The sequence below is a fragment of the Poecilia formosa genome, unplaced genomic scaffold (genome assembly GCF_000485575.1).
Source record: "Poecilia formosa unplaced genomic scaffold, Poecilia_formosa-5.1.2 Scaffold2, whole genome shotgun sequence".
Lineage (NCBI taxonomy): Eukaryota > Metazoa > Chordata > Actinopteri > Cyprinodontiformes > Poeciliidae > Poecilia > Poecilia formosa.
The window spans coordinates 6524543-6543153 of record NW_006799941.1 but is presented as its reverse complement, the minus strand read 5'-3'; the positions used below and the strand labels follow the sequence as shown (position 1 = coordinate 6543153).

General features: G+C 34.8%; 2 protein-coding genes across 2 annotated transcripts in view; both read left to right on the top strand.

The window, feature by feature from the left end:
* Positions 1–119: 119 nt before the first annotated feature.
* Positions 120–11280, top strand: LOC103138486 (inter-alpha-trypsin inhibitor heavy chain H3-like). Its single transcript, XM_007552690.1, has 18 exons — positions 120–260; positions 388–504; positions 613–781; positions 862–972; positions 1141–1322; positions 1420–1599; positions 1698–1819; positions 2992–3182; positions 6843–6878; positions 7050–7085; positions 7364–7417; positions 8081–8128; positions 9019–9081; positions 9721–9828; positions 9931–10099; positions 10402–10550; positions 10693–10777; positions 10865–11280. Exons 1-18 carry the CDS (start codon positions 120–122, stop codon positions 10977–10979), a joined length of 2076 nt encoding a protein of 691 aa, XP_007552752.1. The 3' UTR covers positions 10980–11280.
* A 388-nt stretch (positions 11281–11668) lies between these two features.
* The window catches only part of LOC103138078 (inter-alpha-trypsin inhibitor heavy chain H3-like), an 18757-nt gene continuing 11814 nt past the window's right edge, over positions 11669–18611 (top strand). Inside the window, exons 1-14 of the mRNA XM_007552174.2 lie at positions 11669–11889; positions 12510–12670; positions 12813–12917; positions 13046–13208; positions 13307–13411; positions 14185–14313; positions 14456–14572; positions 14671–14839; positions 15027–15137; positions 15835–16016; positions 16106–16285; positions 16364–16488; positions 17237–17382; positions 17963–17998. Of these exons, the coding sequence (XP_007552236.1) occupies positions 11818–11889; positions 12510–12670; positions 12813–12917; positions 13046–13208; positions 13307–13411; positions 14185–14313; positions 14456–14572; positions 14671–14839; positions 15027–15137; positions 15835–16016; positions 16106–16285; positions 16364–16488; positions 17237–17382; positions 17963–17998 (1801 nt within the window). The 5' untranslated portion in view covers positions 11669–11817. The remainder of the gene's footprint in view (positions 11890–12509; positions 12671–12812; positions 12918–13045; positions 13209–13306; positions 13412–14184; positions 14314–14455; positions 14573–14670; positions 14840–15026; positions 15138–15834; positions 16017–16105; positions 16286–16363; positions 16489–17236; positions 17383–17962; positions 17999–18611) is intronic.

Sequence of the window (18611 nt, the reverse complement as noted above, 5' to 3'; positions counted from 1 at the left end):
ATAGCACCAATTTAAATGATTTCCCTTTATATCATCACTAAATACACATCAAATAAATACACAAATGTAAACACAACAGCGCAAAGCCTCCTGTGTGACATAAGAAACATAATTCTCTTATGTTGTTTCAGGCATGGGTGTATTTTTATCCTACGGTGGACCAACAGACAACTTGTGAGCGCTGTGGAGAGCGGGGTCTGAATGGAGATCTGATTGTTGTTTATGACGTAAATCGAGGCAACGGACTGGGCGACATCAAGGTGAAACACTCCCGAAAACAATTACTATTACAGATAGATATGAAGATGTGTTTAGCTTAAAACATGACCAAAAAGTCGATGTATCTTTCACTCTTTCACTCATTTGCATGTTTTTACTTCTTCCAAGACTTTGGACGGATACTTTGTCCATCACTTTGCTCCATCCGACCTTCCCCGAATACCAAAGAACGTCGTCTTTGTTATAGATCGAAGTGGCTCAATGCACGGCAGAAAAATGCAACAGGTAAATTATTTCAAAGGCTTGGTACAATTAAACAAACAGTGTGTGATTCACCCAAAACAAATTATTGACTGTTTCTTACCTTATTATTTATGTGTGTCTCTTCCACAGACCAGAACTGCTTTAATCCATATATTGAACGACCTGGCCGAAGACGACTTCTTTGGTCTTCTCAGTTTTGACAGCGAAATATCTCACTGGAGAAGAGAACTCGTTCAGGCCACCAGTGCAAATCTGGAGGGTGCCAAGAAATTTGCACGTGGTATCACTGACAGAGGAGGTGAGATTTCTCAGTACACAGGAATACAAACATCTTGCAGCAGGATGACAAGTAATGAATTTTGTTTTTACTTCTCTCAGCCACAGACATCAACGCAGCAGTGTTGGAAGGGGCTCGCATGCTGAATGCACATCCTAGAGAAGGTTCAGCTTCCATCCTAATACTTCTCACAGATGGAGACCCAACATCAGGTAAATTTAAAACACACTCACATGCACTAGAACAAACACCTTCAAAATGTTAATTCAATAATGAGATATTTACTCTGTTGGTACTTAATCCATTCTTTCATTCACAGTATATCACCATCCTGTTGAAATTATGAATATGTTAAAAGTTTTAATCTGGTGTCGTTCTAGGAGTGACAAATCACGAAGAAATACAATCAAATGTAAGACAGGCGATTGCAGGGAAGTTTCCTCTCTACTGTCTTGGTTTTGGATTTGATGTCAATTTTGAATTCTTGGAGAAAATGTCTTTGGGGAACAACGGTGTAGCAAGACGGATCTATGAAGACTCTGATGCTGATTTGCAGCTCAAGGTATCCTCCTCCATTTCACCAATACTCTTCTTATCAATTTCCAACATTTTTATGCAGAAAACTGCCATCTTCACTGTATAAAACTATACATCAACAGGGCTTTTATGAAGAAGTGGCCAATCCTCTCCTAACAGACGTCACAATGATCTACGTCGGTGGAACCAATCTGACCCAGACTAATTTCAGTCAGTATTATAATGGCTCTGAGATCGTGGTGGCCGGTGAGATCATTGACAACAACATTGAAGACTTTGTGCCAGAAGTTATTGCAATTTCAGTAAGGATCAATCTACAATGTCTAATTATTAGGACTTTTTTCTAGATTATTTTAAAAAGTTGTGTATTCACTTTAAATTTGTTTTTGCATTATGACAGAGTAAACAAAAAGTGACATTTTCTAAAACAAATGAGTTTGTGAATTCTTCTGCTGGAATTGCTGATGGACTTCTTCAAAGGGTTTGGGCCTACCTTACTGTGAAACAACTTCTGGAGAAAGAGTAAGTGGTACAATATGTCACATTTCATTTCTATTTTTATTTCGGATTCTGTTTGCAGTTTTCCACTACAATTTTAATTGATGGGCACAAAAAGGATTTTCACTTTGAAATCTTATCCAGGTCCAGGCTTAAGATAATCTTTTAATGAAATACACATGGTTCTTTACTGGACATAATATTTTTAAGTGGCTCAGTCACAGTTCTGACTTGAATCTGGCTTGAATCAAAGACTTGGAGCCCATAGCCAAAGACAATTTATCAAAAAACAGGGAAAGCAATTTAGAGGGTGGCTTGTTATTGTTATTAGGTTTTCTGGCTGTAATGCCAAAATTTTTTCCATTGATTATGAAGCTGAATATAAATAATTTTCTACATACAATTTTTATTACAATGCAAATAAGAACAAACAACTTTTTTTTCTTTCAAAATTGACATTATTTTCTTGTTGAATTACCTTTGTGCCAAAACAAAACTCTTGGCATTGATGATATATTTTTAGACAAATTGATGTGAGAGAGGATTCAATTGACAGAAGGCGAATACATCAGCGCACCATATAGACAGCCACGCCCATAAAAGAAAATCAGTAAGACAATGTTAATCAATTAAATATTTCGCCTTAGCTTTTACCATTTATTCCACGGTGTAAAGTTAAAGCTAAAACGTTGGATTCAGCTGTGGAGGAAGCAGCAGCAGTAGTGGGTACATTAGTAGTAGCAGGGGACGCAGCAGCAGTAGTACAGTAACGGGAGAGGAAGCGCTGCTCCCCATACTGAGCAGCATGAATCCCTGCTATCGGGAGAGCCGACAGCCAGCAGGATCTAACCTCAGTGGTCCATTCTGAGCAGCCATCTGCTAACCAACTGGGAGTTTAAACATAAAGAGCAAATTTGCTGAAATTATGTATTATCTTATTGTATCACCCTGGAAAGAAGAACATTTCAAATGACTAATTCAAAGCTAAAAATGAATAATCATGATCGTTGAATCAGCTCCATGTATGTTATAGTCTAGAGCTCTAGAGTTTTACATTTTAAGAGCAGCTGTCAGACAAAAATATACCATCTGAATGACAATGTTCACGATGTTGGATGAAAAGCATAAACATTCAAAGCGTAAAAGTGCCCAATGTTTTGCTGCTGTTTATCTCAGTTGTCACACTTACGATGCAGGCTGCTGGTATCTGGATCTGAGAAAGAGAAAGTGAAGAGCGAAGCCTTGGAGCTGTCCCTGAAATACAGCTTTGTGACCCCACTCACATCCATGGTGGTCACCAAGCCACAGAGGGAGGACATAGAAGTCCTCCACAAACCCAAAGAGGGCGACGGACCCCGGGTCGAAAGTTACGCCACACCAGCCAACAGTAAATGTCTCCTTCTCTGCCTTCTTTTTTATGGAATCAATGACAGTAAGATGCATCATGATGAAATGATGATAAAGCATTTTTTTTTTAATAATCATTTAGCTTAAATATCCATCTGTGAAAAATTGGACGCAATATCTGCAATATTAGGCAAATATAAAACAAAAAAGAGTCTTTGTCCAAAAAAACGATAACTCAGATTATATTGTGTGAAAAATGCTTGATTTTTCTTGAATATACAGTTTAATTTAACAAAAAATACAGCAAAAGTATGGAGAGCCATTTCAGCCAAAATAAAATAAATAAATAAATAAATAAATAAATAAATAAATACATGAGCAAAATAAATAAATGAGTAAAAAAACTAAATAAATGGCTAAAGTAAATAGATAAATGAGTTATCGGCATCTTTATTCCCATTTATATTTAATCATTTATACATTTATTTATTCCCAAATTTATTTCTACCTGGCCTTGCCAATTACTCATTTATTTATTTATTTATTTATTTATTTATTTATTTATTTAATTTTGGCTGAAAATTTTTCCTGCAGAATTTTGGAGGAATTGTATTTATGTATATGTATACATCAACGTAAGTAGCAGGAAATGAAATATTAAAAGTGTTGGTAACACTTTATTTGAAGGGGTGTAAATAAGACTGTCATGACACTGTCATAAACATAACACATGTCATGAACATCAATGAGTCTTCATGAATATTTATGACTGTTGTCATAAAGTGTCATTTGGTAAATTATGACACCTTTAATACAAAGTTGACATTATTCAAAATCTCTGTTATGACAATTTGACATTAATTTAGGCACAATTGTCTTTGTTATGACAATTTGACATTAACCAAGAAATCGTGATCTGACATAAATTTATTATAAAGTATTACCGATTAAACTTTAAAAATTAGCTTTATGTGGTAATATTATATTGCTCTGCCATTTTGTTTAGTCTTACATTTCTTAATTTAATTGATCCTAAAGTTTTACAGCAAGACATCTACAAAGCACTTATGAACTTTGTAGATGCCTACATCTACAAAGTTCATAGATATACACATCTATGAACTCTGATGTCTACATCATGAAATAATAATGAAATAACGTTTCATTATTTAACAGCCTTAAATAATGAAACATTATTTAAGGCTGTTTTAAGTAGTGCAGTACACCATCTCCACCAGTGAGAGGCAGCAGTGCACGAACAGGCGTGCAGTGTGTTGGTGAAGAAGAAATCTTCCATATTGTGGCGCAAACCTAACACAAGTTATAACGGCCAGACCTCCTGTTTAATAAGAAGCCAAAGCTTGACACCTAATACATATGAGGTATGTGTCTTATTAACTTTACATTTTCTTTGAGAAAATAACATTGACTATGTTCTCTTTCTCTGCAATGTTAGCTATGAGCAATTCAAGCCAATCCTACCTTGCTGTAAGTTAATGTTAGCTAAAGTTATTAAACTCCATTACTGTAATGTTAGCCCTTAATATTAAACATGTTTTAAAGATAGTCAAATTAGTTTTTTTCCCTCCAATTTTAATCTAGCAAATTAAAAGCTAATATGTTAGTCAAAGTTATCCTTTATGTGCGTTATTTAGCAACTTGGCTGATGTGACACAGTGCTTGTGTTCTTTGCTTTGGAAACTTTAGCCACATGAAGAGCCAGGCTAGCCTAAGGACACATGGTGGGGAGGACAAAGTTGGCTAATGAAGACATGCTACGATGTGGAGGATGATGATAAGGACCAGCCACCAGAGAAAGAAGTTCCTGTTTGACCAAAGAGAAAGAAGCAGATGAAATATTCCCCAAGAAAATTAGGTAAGTCGTTTTTGTGTTACTATTTTCACCATGTGAAGTGGGGTGGGACAGCCAGGTAAGTGGGGAATGGGGAGCAGGAATCAACATTCACCAGCTGAGTTAAGTTACGTTTTAGACAACTAAAACTGATGTTAAATCTATTTATTTATTAATAAACTTCTTGCAAACATCAATAAGCCAGAGTATCTGGTTATTAATGGAAATAGCTTATAATGCTCATTAAGTGAAAAGATACACTCATGTGCCTAAAACTATACATTAAATGATGCATTCGAATAACAGTGGCAGACTGTCTGAACTTCTGCCAAACAAATATTTGATCAGAATAATTTTGTTCAGCTCCATTTATTATGCTACTTGTGTTAAGAAATGATTGTATTGCATTTCATAACAACCAGTCATGTTAACTAGACATTTGTCTGCCAGTCTACCATTCTGACAGTGTGCAGCAAGGGACATTTTTGGAATGGTATTTAAATAAATGACATTGTTTTTTGGTTTTGTTCTTTTTTTTTAAGTGACCACAATGAATTGAGTCATCACCGAGTTCTCCAGAAGAGATTCACCAAGTTTGAATTCATGAAAAGGCTTTCACCATGATTAACTATTGCAAGAACAGCTGTAATTTCTAAGCATTTCTGGACACCTTCAAAGAGCTGCTTCTGGGAAATGAAAACAAGAAGATCTCCTGTTTTCAGAGCATTATAGGAAGGCTATAACAAAGGAGATGGCTGACACAATCAAAGCAAAAAAATGTTACTGTTGAAAGAACCTATTTTCTTAAGTTAAAGAATAAGTAATTTTGTTTTAGTCTTTCAATCTGTATTTCAGAGTAACAATATACTGACCAGACGTTAAACCCTCTGTTTGAAGAACAAGTTATTTTTTTTGTTTTATTCCAATGTACAAATGTTTTGTTCTACAGCTATGATGGTAGTTATAAGTAGTCCAGTGTGTTTCACTTCATTTGAGGTAAGACTTAATATCAGTGACGCTGTTAGCATAGCATTTGACACTGTAATAACACTAAATGACATCTTTATAATTGTTGCTACTAGGTTCACTTTACTTGAAGTAAGAGTTAATATTAATGACACTGTAATGACATCTTCATAACTGTTGCTACTTGTTTCACTTTACTTATTGAGACTGTAATAACACTTAATGACATATTCATAACTGGTGTTACTTGTTCCACTTGATGTAAAAGAAATTGCTATTGATCTGTTATTAAATCATTTCACAGTGTAATGAAGCTCAATGAAATCTTTATTGTTGGTCCTACTTGTTTAGCTTTTTCTCAGGCAGTGGGGATATTAATTGCTGTTTTGTTAAAGCTTTTGGTAGTGTAACAATTAAATCATTATGTCTACTATTATGACATACTTATGACATATGATTCTTGGTTAATGTTAAGTTGTCATATCGAAGACATTTTTGTCTAGATTAATGTCAAGTTGTCGTAATGAAGACATTTTTGTCTAGATTAATGTCAAGTTGTCATAAAGACATTTTGAACAATGTCAACTTTGTATTAGAAATGTCATGATTTACCGAATGACACTTTATGACAACAGTCATAAATATTCATGAAGACTTATTGATGTTCATGACAGGTGTTATGTCATGTTTATGACAGTGTCATGTCAGTCTTATTCACACCCCTTCAAATAAAGTGTTACCAAAGTGTTAAATCCATATCTTTTTGGAATAATTGGCATATCCCTGTCTACAGTTCATGTTAATGTGTAGAATAAAACCTTCTCAATATAAATTTTAATTTTCTATGTGATTTTAACATTATCTTCTCTTTGTTTTGAATAGGACATGTTGGGCTCGCTGGACATTCTTTTTTAAATGGTATAATAGGCCACACACTGTCATGAGAAGCGTTACATAAAATCAGAGCTTATAGAGAAAGACCAGTTTCTCTATAAACAGTTTATGTGTGTGTGCAGAATAAAACTATCTCAATATAAATTTTAAATTCACAGATATATGTGATTTTAACGTTATCTTTGTTTTGAATAGGACGTGTTGGGCTCTCTCGACATCCTGGTTCACATGGTATAATAGACCACACACTGTCATGAGAATAATTACATAAAATCAGAGCTTATAGAGAAAGTCCAGTTTGGTCACACATGACACCTAATTTCTCAAAAGTCGGCCTAAGCAAATTATTCTTTTGAGGAAAGAAAAAAGCCTTTGCGGCATGTTGGGATAATCAGATAAAGACAGTGAATATAACACACATCTTGAGATCATCAGAAATTATCTCAATATCATTTTGAAATGAACGGATGCGTGTGATTTTAACGTTATCGTCTCTTTGTTTTGAATAGGACACTTTGGACGTCGTAGTTTTCTTCCTTCACATCACCACAGACAGATTTCAAGTAACGCACGAGACCTAGTTTCTCAACATCTAAATAAAACTAATGTAGCACCAGTGCAACCAATCACTAGAAGAAAGAGAAAAAATGTCTTTGCGACATGTTTGGGTAATCAGAGTGAATGCAGCACAGATAAGGAGGGGAGAAATATAGAAAAGTTGAAGCCTGAACCATTTGAAAAGCATTATAATGCTCTGACATGAAGCTTTCTGGGAATCAATTAAGGGAGACAAAAAATCTGTTTAAGTGTCTGATAGACAAATCTGTGTCTTAGCAATAATATGGTTTGACCAATTTTTTAACTGCAAACCCTGCAAGTTATTTGAAACAATACAGTTTTTAAGATTCATACACTCATAACACAGCATGCGATCCATTTAAGGCAGATCATCACTTTTTGGCACAACACCAGCAAATTTCAGCTCATTAAATCACTTTTTCAGTGTCTGGTACACTTCTGCTTCAAAAAAGAGTTGCTCTTATTTAATTGATTAATTATTTACAAAATCCATATTGCTTTTAACTACAGTTAATTAAAAAAAATGTGAAAATGTAAAACACTTTTATAATTATCTAGTACTTATTGTTTCTAGTGGTTATTGTTACTTTTGAAGATCTGATAAATGACTGTGCGTAATTTCAATATTATTACCTCTTTCATTTCAGGGTGGTCCATATTGTCATCTAATATAGGGATTGATTACGACTTATATGGTATGTCACATCACACAAAAGTTCTACTATAAGCAGCATTGCAAAAAAAAAAAAAACATTTCTTGATATCGTCAACGATAAAATCAAGGTTTTCCATTTTTTAAATCATAAAAATGAATTCATTAGACGGAATGTCTATTTTTTTTAAATCTCACATGGCTCCTTTCGATATTTTCTGTACATGACTTACAAGCAAAATAATAATAGGACATGTTACATGAGCGACTCGTTTTGGGCCATGCCCCAGCAGCTTAACGAATTCAAGTCAAAATTTTAACAAGGCCACTCCAAAACCTTGATTTTGTATTTTTTAGCCAGTCAGAGAGGGTTTTGCTGGTGTGATGTGAATAATCTTGGTGACGATAAACCAAAGTATGCCTGAGGCTAAAGTCACTAACCGAGGGCCAAACGTTCTCCTTCAGAAAGAACTCATGGTTCCATTAATTATGACACTTTGGCCTGAAAAGAGCAAAATGGAAGAAATACTTTGACACAGCACCTTAGCTCACCTCATGTTGTCAGGCAGGTTCTAGTTACATGATGTCTTGATTCTAGAAATCTGCCTTTAATCAGTACAATCAGTGAAATTAAATATATAAGCTATAAATTGATTGATATTACTTAATATCTAAACAAAATTAATAAATAATAAATCAGGTGACAAAGTTTTTTTAGTTCACTTATGATAAATTTTACTGATGGTAGAATTTGTTTGTTCTGAAACCTAATTGTGACAGAAAACAAAAAACTAAAAAACAAACAAACAAAAAGTTTTAATGGGCAAATATTTTTTCATAGTGATGTAAATACTGAACTGGTTAAAGCAAATGGTTAAAGAAATCTCCTCTTCTCTGAGATTAAGCTTTCAATATATCAAACTTTGTTTACAGATATGTCCGCCACTATTATTGGAATGACTCAGTCGACGGAAATAGAAATGACAACAACACCCGGTAACGTATTACCTATCCATTAATTATGACACTTTGGCCTGAACATTTTGTATTCTGTTCTTTTTCACAATTTTTTTTATTTTTTATTTTTTTTTGGCAACAAAAATAGTTATGTAGATTTACAGCCTTACATAACTTCAGAAAAGTTATTACTTTTTCCAGCTGTCCGGTAGCACAATTGGTAACCCTGTTGAAGAAATATAGGGAGAAATTAGCATAATAAGGACAAATTGATCTGAAACTGATGAAATACTGCTGGAGAAAACAGATCAGGCAAAACATAGAATGCAACTGTAAAATGAAAAACACAGAAACTATACAGTAAGTTATACTGTATTGAGTTTTTCCTTTTCAGTACTGAAAAAAGAGAATATGTGATCCGTCTTAAATAAGTAGTTTAGAAGTAATTCATTAAGGAAGTTTATCCTATTTAAGTTAAATAAATAAATGTAACTCAGTTACTTGTGATCAGTTGAAGCTATTTGTTTACGTTAGAGCTGCATTCTTTTTTTATAGGAATAATAATCATCATCAAATTTCCGTAGATGAAACTCAGATTATTTCATGTGTAGCTGAAATGAATGACCGTGTCGGTTTATGACATCTGTTTTTTAACACAAAACTTTCCTCTCCGTCCAGTTCCTGTTTCTCACAGATTTATTCGGAAAGCTGAAAATCAGCCTCTTCCACTTTGCTTTGATGTCAGTAAAGCTGACATTTTCAAACTGCTTCACCATCCTAGCAAGGGTTCGTAATGTTTCTATTTGTGTCATTTCAAGATGAGAAGTTTGTTTTCAAAACTTCCATGTTAAAATGGTCTCCACCTTTATTTGATGTTCTTGGTTTCAGCGCTGTTTGTAAATGGTGAGCTGGATTCGCTAACAAACGGAGGCTTCACTAAGATCGTTATTCACATCAGCGCTGACCAGCACATTGAGGTTGATCCGGAGGGAATCAGTCTTCAACAGGGACAGACTGCGACGCGGCACACTGGACAGGATCTCATCACAGCTGGACGGTGACCTTCTGTCATTTACAACTTACAACTTCCTTCTAAGAAACAACAATTATCTTCAAATTTAACACTGGGCTTTTTGCAATAGATTTTTTTTATTATCACTAGTTTCTGAATTAGAGTGTGCAAAGGAACTTGATTTAAATATTACTTAATGGTATTTTTGGTGTACTTGTCATGATAAAATGACAGATTTCTAGTCCATGAATGCTCCAAAAGAGATGTGGACCTTCTTACCAGAGCTAATGTGATTTTCTAAAGGCTGGAAAACAGAAGTTAATCTTAGGCTGTGTGCATTTTTCTAGTCTTACAGTGATCATGCGTGTCAAAGAAATAGATGTTGCGGTGGAGGATGTGCGCTTGGTTATCTTCATTCATGAGAAGGACGGGAACAAATTCCTCTGGCCTGTTTTGCGGCAGATGCCATCTGCCAATGACACAGAGGGACTTTTAGGTGAGTAAAAAGTCTTTTTTTTCCCAATTATGAACTTTTGGAAAAGATGCATCTACTGTAGCTTGCAGCTCATCCAAACACAGTATTTGAAGGTTATTCTGAGCCAGCTTTTTAATGCTAAGTCCTGCATTTTTGAGTGCAGCTTTAAAACCAGCAGACTATCAGGTGCATCTGCAACAATCTGATGGGAAACTGAAGCTCAATGACAGAGAGGCTCCTGCTTTCAGGTATATTTTGTATTCTGTTCTTTTTTATATATATATTTTTTTGTTTGGCAACAAAAATAGAGTTGTTTAATTCTCTTTTTCTTTCAGATCCACTGCAACTGACTACAGCATTGCCAATCCTGTGCCAATGAACTGTTGGCTGGTGGGAGCTGACTTTGCCCTGGAGAGGACTTTGAATGATTACTTTGTTGCACAACTTTAACTGGAAGCTATAACGAATGACCAAATGCACATTTAAAACAACATTACCAGCATTCAAATGCCTATTAGTCAGGATCAGTGAAAAAAATGATATCGTTTTAAAGTACGTTTAAAGAAAATTAAACATAAATAAAAAACATTTGTACCATTAAAGGAGGTGAAAGGGGCAAAAATGAAACCCATTAATGTTCAATAACCTTACTGTTTTAATGCATATAGATCCTGGAAGATTTTTGTTGTTATTGATTGCTGTTTGTTTAATTCTGATTGTATATTAATAAAGGAATGCAGATATTTAATATTTTTGAGATCATATAAGGGTTCTGGCTCATATATCTTTTCTTCCTCTCTGTCTTGCAAAGCTACGCTTAAAAGCAATTTATCTGTTTGTTTTTATGAAATAGCATCTTGCCCATATCCTGTCTTACCAACATCGTCAAAAAGCCTGAAAATATTTGAAAACGTCATGAATAAATTTGAACTTTAAAACAAGTTATCTCTGTTCTTTGCCTGTTTGCCTATCAAAGCATGTGTTCTGGTCAAACTGTCTCAGTTATATAACTTTTGTAGGTTTTCAAATTAGCGGGATGGTGTTCACCAAACATACGTGAACAAAGTCCAGAAGCTGGACATTCAGAATCAATCGTAAAGGTTATGCACATAGCAGGATTACGTCAAATTTCTGTTGACTTGAGTGGAGGCGGATGGGTGGAGCTTTCATGTTTTATTTTTTTGTTCTTTCTACATGATTTGGCTTTTAAAATGTGTACAAACAAGAACTCACTTTGAGTTTAGCGGAAAGATCCAGCTGGTTCTGTTTGAATCTGCTCCGAGGTGCTATGGGGAGCTCTGTGGAGCAGATCGTCCTCTTTGGGCTTCTGCTGGCTTTCGCTGCTGCACAACCAACGAAGGTATAGTAACAGGACAGAGAAGCACACTGCAAAACAGCAGGATGTATGGATTACCTGTTTAAATACTAATTGTTTTTGTAGAAATCTATCTGTGGGTCATGATCTCTTCCAACAACAGAACAGTTTAGGGGATGTTTTCTCTGTGGTTAATATTATTGTGATTTATATTTTTGCTTTGTTCTGTGTGTTTGTTCATAATTTATTTAGTTACCATTGCACTGAAATGTGTTATTGCCCGTGAAACCTTTAGTGTTAGAGGACATCTGAACGCCGTCTGAAATTGTCCAGTTAAATTTATCAGTAAATGAGAAAGAAAGATGCAAATATATGGTACTTTATTTTGCCGTGTAAGTATTGATTCAATACTTCAATTCACAAAGTGATTACTCACAGACTGTGATGGAAACACAACATAAAAATATTTAGTATTTAGTACCTGCTTAATTACATGTTAATTTGTTTAAACAGTTATATTTTACCTATTAATGCTTTGATTTATAATCAGTGCTTTTAGTCACTGAAATCTGAATTGTAATGTTATTATTATTATTATTATTATTATTATGATTATTATTATTATTATTATTATTATTATTATTATGCTTTCTGGGTTCTTGCAGGATGACTGGGACATTTACAGCTTTCACATCAACTCCACTGTCAACGGTCGATATGCCACCACCGTCATCACCAGCCGTGTGGCCAACCGTATGAATCAGTCAAAAGAAATTGTGTTCCATGTTCAGATTCCCAAGAATGCCTTCATCAGTAAATTCAGAATGTGAGTTAATGGAATCTTAATATGTCAACATCTAATAATGTATTTGTTTTACTATTGCTTCAATGTTAGACAAAACATTTTATGCAGGAGTTAAGAGAGAAGTATGCAGAACTTAAGCAAAGGCCCTTTTTGGTGTCTGCAGGATGATGGACAAGGAAGTGTTTGATGGAGTTGTGAAAACTAAGGAACGAGCTCAGCAGCAGTACAGTCAGGCTGTGCTTCTTGGACAAAGTGCCGGGATTGTCAGGTATAAGCTAATGGATTGATTTACTTACAGGACTGAATTAGATGCGATTTTTGTCTATTCCAGTTTGCACAAGTAAAAAAGTTGAATTTAAATTTTTGGAACTTCATGTGCTGATTATTTTTTACTAGTTCTGTAGGGAGAACCATGGAGGAATTTAAGACATCTGTGGCTGTAGCGGCCCACAAAAAGGTCACCTTTGAACTCACCTACGAGGAGCTGCTGAAGCGAACCCACGGCAAATACGAGCTGCAGATCCACGCTCGCCCCATGCAGCCAGTCAGAGACTTTAAGGTTTGCTCATTATCCATTATAGCTCATTATAACTTTCTCTGATAACTCCAGTTTCTCTGATATGGTCTTCTGTACTCTGTGTTATTTTCCAAACATAGGTGGATGTGCACATTCATGAGAAAGCTGGGATCAGTTTCATTAATGTGAAAGGAGGACTGAGCACCCTGGCTAATGCTATCACCAAAACACACGCAGACAAACAGGTACAGCTGGTTCTGGTGGCGTGTGTAAATGTATCCACAGTCTAGAAGTTTGGGAAAGTAAAAACATAAATACAAAGTGTTCCCTAAAACACTTACTACAGAAGTGCAACGTGTCTTTTATGTCAACTCTACACACACCGACAAAAGTACAGTCATGCATTATCATGTATGCAAGCAAGAAAACTGTCAATATTTGATTTAGAAACTAAATCAAAGCAAACAAGAAAACCCAGAGACCACGAAATTAAGTGTAAATCTAAAAATTCCCGATATTCATAAGAATACACGTGGCTTCTTTTTCATTAGGAAATGCATGTTTTCAAACCGAAAGGAACAACTTTCTTTCATTGCTTGAACTTATTGTCATTGAACTCCAGACAGGGCTGGTGTCCTTCAACTGTTAGACGGTTCTCTGTTTTACCAGACCTGATCCTGAATTAGTTCACAAGCTCTGTTGAACTTGATTTAAAGCCGACGAGGCATTTCTACCCTCTGAGTGGAGGCGATTTGAACGAGGGCATCTCCTAAAAGTTGCAGGACGCTGGCCTTCAAGAACTGAAGTGTGACACACTTCCAGCTGTAATAAAACCTCAGACAAAAAGATTTCAGCTAAAAGAAAGTCAGCTTTTGTGTGATTGTGGTTCAGTAATTACGATGCTTATTTCAGATGAACTGATAAATCAACAGTTTAAATAAAACGTGGAAATGTAATTAAATTAAAATCATAATGTTTCGAGTGTGCAACTTCGGATTTATCTTTTTTTTTTCCCCAGGCGTGGGTGCACTTCTATCCAACTGTGGACCAACAGAAAACTTGTGAAAGGTGTGGAGAGCGGGGTCTGAATGGAGATCTGGTCATTGTTTATGACGTCAACCAAGACAACGGACTGGGAGACGTCAAGGTAAGATTTTATCCACAAAATTAGTTTTTATTGCATTTTACAACCAAAGCTATTCAGTACATAAGCCAGCTTCTTATTCTTTTTTTCATCAAACATACTGTTTTGCTTTTCCAAACTTTTGTTTTTATTTGCTTACTAGTAGATTTTAGACGGATACTTTGTCCATCACTTTGCTCCATCTAATCTTCCCCGAATACCAAAAAATGTCGTTTTTGTTATCGACAAAAGTGGCTCAATGAGCGGCAGAAAAATGGATCAGGTAAAGTATTTATACATCTCTTTTTTTATGCGATTTATCTCTCACTTGAAGAAAAGACTTAAGAAGTAAATAATATTTTGAATGCGTCTCTGTCACAGACTCGAACGGCTTTAATCCATATTTTAAATGACCTGACAGAAGACGACTTCTTTGGTATCATCAGTTTTAATCACGCCATATTTCACTGGAAAACAGAACTTGTTCCAGCCATTGCTTCAAATGTGGAGAGGGCTAAAGAGTTTGCGCAGAGTATTCGTGACGGTGGAGGTATGACCTTTCAGTAAATATGAATAATGCAAGGCTGTACAGTTGTGCAGTTGGTAGCTCAGCTGCTTTTCTGCAAAAATGTCCTGGGAAAAACCCCAGCATGATGTGGATAGATGGGGTGATTGGTGGATAATGTGGCATTTTGCATGGTGATGGAAGAGAAACATCATCATTTCTTCTTTCTCAGCTACAAACATCAATGACGCGCTGTTGGAAGGAGCTCGCATGCTGAATGCACAAAGCAGGGAAGGCTCGGCTTCCATCCTGATATTTCTCACTGACGGAGACCCAACAGCAGGTTAGACAAAAATAACACAAAGTAAAATAATTAGTTCTTCAAAAGCAGAATCCAAAGCAAAGAATTTCCAGTGACTCCTTTTGAAAAATTTGGCATTTTTTTTACTGAAAAATTTAAGTGATATTTTGAGGTTTTTGTGAATTACTTATGAGTTGTAGACCATAAGCTAAGTATTAATGTTTGTGTATAGATACTTTGTATTAATAATACAAATCTCTAAGTGGTGATTTATAGATCTGTTTTAGTTTTCCTAAAACTAAAACAATTAAAACTCAGTTCTAAAATGATCCCAGACTTAAATTTCCAGTTTCTTTTACACTATATCTTTTACTGTAACTTGCATTTTCATCTTGCAGCTTGATCCGTCATAGGGTTTTTTAACTTAAAAGCATACAGTTTATAACATTATTAATGTTTAATCTCTGTCAAATAATAAAATAGTCATTATTACTTACAGTAATTTCCTTGTTGAGGTTTCTGAAAGTTCAGTTCCTTTGTAAAAATTATTACAAAGTATTTTACAAGGTTTTACGTAGATATTTTTTTGTTTTTGAGAATAAACAGACCTCTCTTGAAGAGAATAGATTAATAAAGTCAGAATAATGATTAAAATCAGACCTTTTTTAACCTACCTTCAGATGCTAACTGCTGGTTCAGAAAATTTGAGCCTAACATGGCCTGTTTTCTGTCCTTTCAGGAGAAACTAATTTAGAAAGAATACAGTCAAACGTCAGAGAAGCTGTTGCAGAAAAATTTCCACTCTACTGTCTTGGTTTTGGCTCTGATGTCAATTTTGAGTTTTTGGAGAAAATGTCACTGCAGAATAATGGCGTGGCAAGACGGATTTATGTAGACTCTGATGCCGATTTACAGCTCAAGGTATCCTCCTCCTTTTCACCAGTTATCCTTATACCATGTTTTTACATTTAAAAGTCATTCTGTATTAATTTATTATTGCATGTTAACAGGGTTTCTATGAAGAAGTGGCCACTCCTTTGTTAACAGATATTACAATGATCTATGTGGGTGGATCCAATCTAACCAAAACAAATTTCAGTCAGTATTATAACGGTTCTGAAATCGTTGTGGCTGGTGAGATCACAGACAACAATGTAGAAACCTTCACTCCCCAAGTCGTGGCTTACTCAGTAAGGACCAATTCATAGCACACAACTACACTGTCCTACAAAGCTAAGTCGCCCATTAATAAGTGATATTTTTGACAGAGCAACAGAAGAGTGACATTTTCTAACACAAGTGGTTCTACGGACCAGCCCAGTGAAACGGTGGCTGAAAACCTTCTGCAGAGGGTTTGGGCCTACCTCACAGTTAAACAGCTTCTAGACAGAGAGTAAGTGAGACATTTCTTCTCTTCTGTCCTTATGTTGGTAGTTTTTATATATCGGTATCAGGATTTAAATAGTTTCAGTTTATTTAGGGGTTTACTGTTAAGGCTGTTAAAGAGGCGAGTGATAAAAAAAAAATGAATAAATTAATAAATGATGGTGAAATTGCAACTGACTGAAATTGTGCAAAACGATGTACTTGTTTTAAATATAACACAGTTGCCTTAAGTATTGTCTATGAGACTAAGGAACCAGTATGAGATGCAAGTGGATTGACAGACACCTTACAGATGATTAGTATTTATTGCTGATTGATGCTTCAGAAATGCTATAAATACATACAGAAAAAGAAAATCAATGGTTTTATTTCATGTGAAGCCAAAATGCCATTTAACTTGTAAAACAAAATTAACTGATAAGTGGTTAGATATTTCCTTTTACATTACCCACACGGATAATAAATATTAGCTCCTATTACACTAATGTGTGAAAGACAATAAGCTTTGAATTTTCATGTCATTTTTAAGCACAAACAGAAAATATTTTCAAAGGGAAAACATTTTATTTCAGTATGAGGAAATGTATATATTTTTAAAAAATAAAAAACCACAAGAAAAAAAATTGTTGTGAGGACATTTACTCTTTGCTACTCTGTTCAACGTTTAAACTATTTTGTATAAAAGTGGCCTCTGATTTTTTTTTTTTGCTGCACTTTATAATGTTGTCACATTATGACAAGATGCTGTGATTCAGGCTGCTGTTATCTGGACCTGAGAAAGAGAAAGTGAGCAAAGAGGCGCTGGAGCTGTCCCTGAAGTACAGCTTTGTGACTCCACTGACATCCATGGTGGTCACCAAGCCTCAGGGGGAGGAATCCGTCCTCCACAAACCCAAAGAAGGTAAAACGCCACAGTTCACAGGTATTGCATTGTGTCCAAATCTAAACAAGTACAGTTATTTTTTTGTTATGTTAGTTATCTTTTTTATGTTTTTGCCAGATATTACATTTCAAACATCAATGTAAAAATAACTAATTTAACAAGTAAATATTTTTGGTTAAAATGTTTCACAGGTGGAATAAATCTATTTATCGTGGAGTCCTGGTGTGTATTTTGCAATATAGTCCAGAAATGTATTGATTTTGAGGTCAGCCTATATGGGACCTGGGGCAAGATTAGACGGACCCCCATTCACAGCACTTTGTAGCTGGTGAAAAATTAATTAACATATTTATCTTTTAAAATTGATTATCGCTGCATTCTGTCTCCATTTTTCTCATCCCAGTTTCTCTCTAACTTTCCTCTTCGCATCTTCCATTCCTCTTGTCTCCTTACTGTTGGTTGTTTTTAATTTCCTCCTTAGAAAAGGTTTTCAGTTATATTTCTTACACTGGTTTTCCAAATCAAAAAAACATATTAAATAGTTTCTAATGGATATAAATGGAAATCATTTTAATATTCTTATCCATTTCTTTCACAGGAGCTGCTACATTTCCTTCCAGTTTTGCTGATCCTGGTAGGTTAAGTACAGCATGTGAATGTTGCGTTGAAAGTAACAAAACACAGAACTTTATCACCAGCTAAAAGATCAAATTTAGGTTAAAATCAGTGAAAATGCGATAAAGAGTTTAAACATTCTTTGAACTGGAAGCTGGAAATTATCCCATTTACTTTATTTAAATTAATATAGTCAGCTTCCCTGCTTTGTTTTGTTTGTTTTTTTTTTTCATTTGTATTTTGATTTTATGTCCCTATTACCAGATTTTTAAGTTTTTAATTCTGAAAATATGTTTCAATGTTGAGTAAATTGGTGTCAACAAATCTATTTGTTTTTCTTACTTCAGTTTTAAAAACTAATTATTATAAATATTTTGAGAAAAGATCATTCTGTGCTTCTTTACTCTTTTAAACACATCTTGTGTACAAAATGATGCAATAGCAAAAATATACACTACGTATCAAACGTTTGGAGTCATTCTCTAATTGGCTTATGTTTTTTAATAAAAAGTAACATTTTCTTCAGTTAAAATAACATTCAATTATTTAAAAATACAGTGTAGGCATTGTTGATGTGGTAAATGATTATGAGAGGAGGAAATGTCTGTTTTTTATTGGAATATCTTCATAGT

Coding starts and splice junctions, on each gene's coding strand:
- LOC103138486 (XM_007552690.1), top strand. CDS start 120: ATGTTGTTTCAGGCATGGGTGTATTTTTATCCTACGGTGGACCAACAG. Junction 1,600..1,697: donor CAGAAGTTATTGCAATTTCA/GTAAGGATCAAT, acceptor GCATTATGACAG/AGTAAACAAAAAGTGACATT. Junction 7,086..7,363: donor TCGACATCCTGGTTCACATG/GTATAATAGACC, acceptor TGTTTTGAATAG/GACACTTTGGACGTCGTAGT.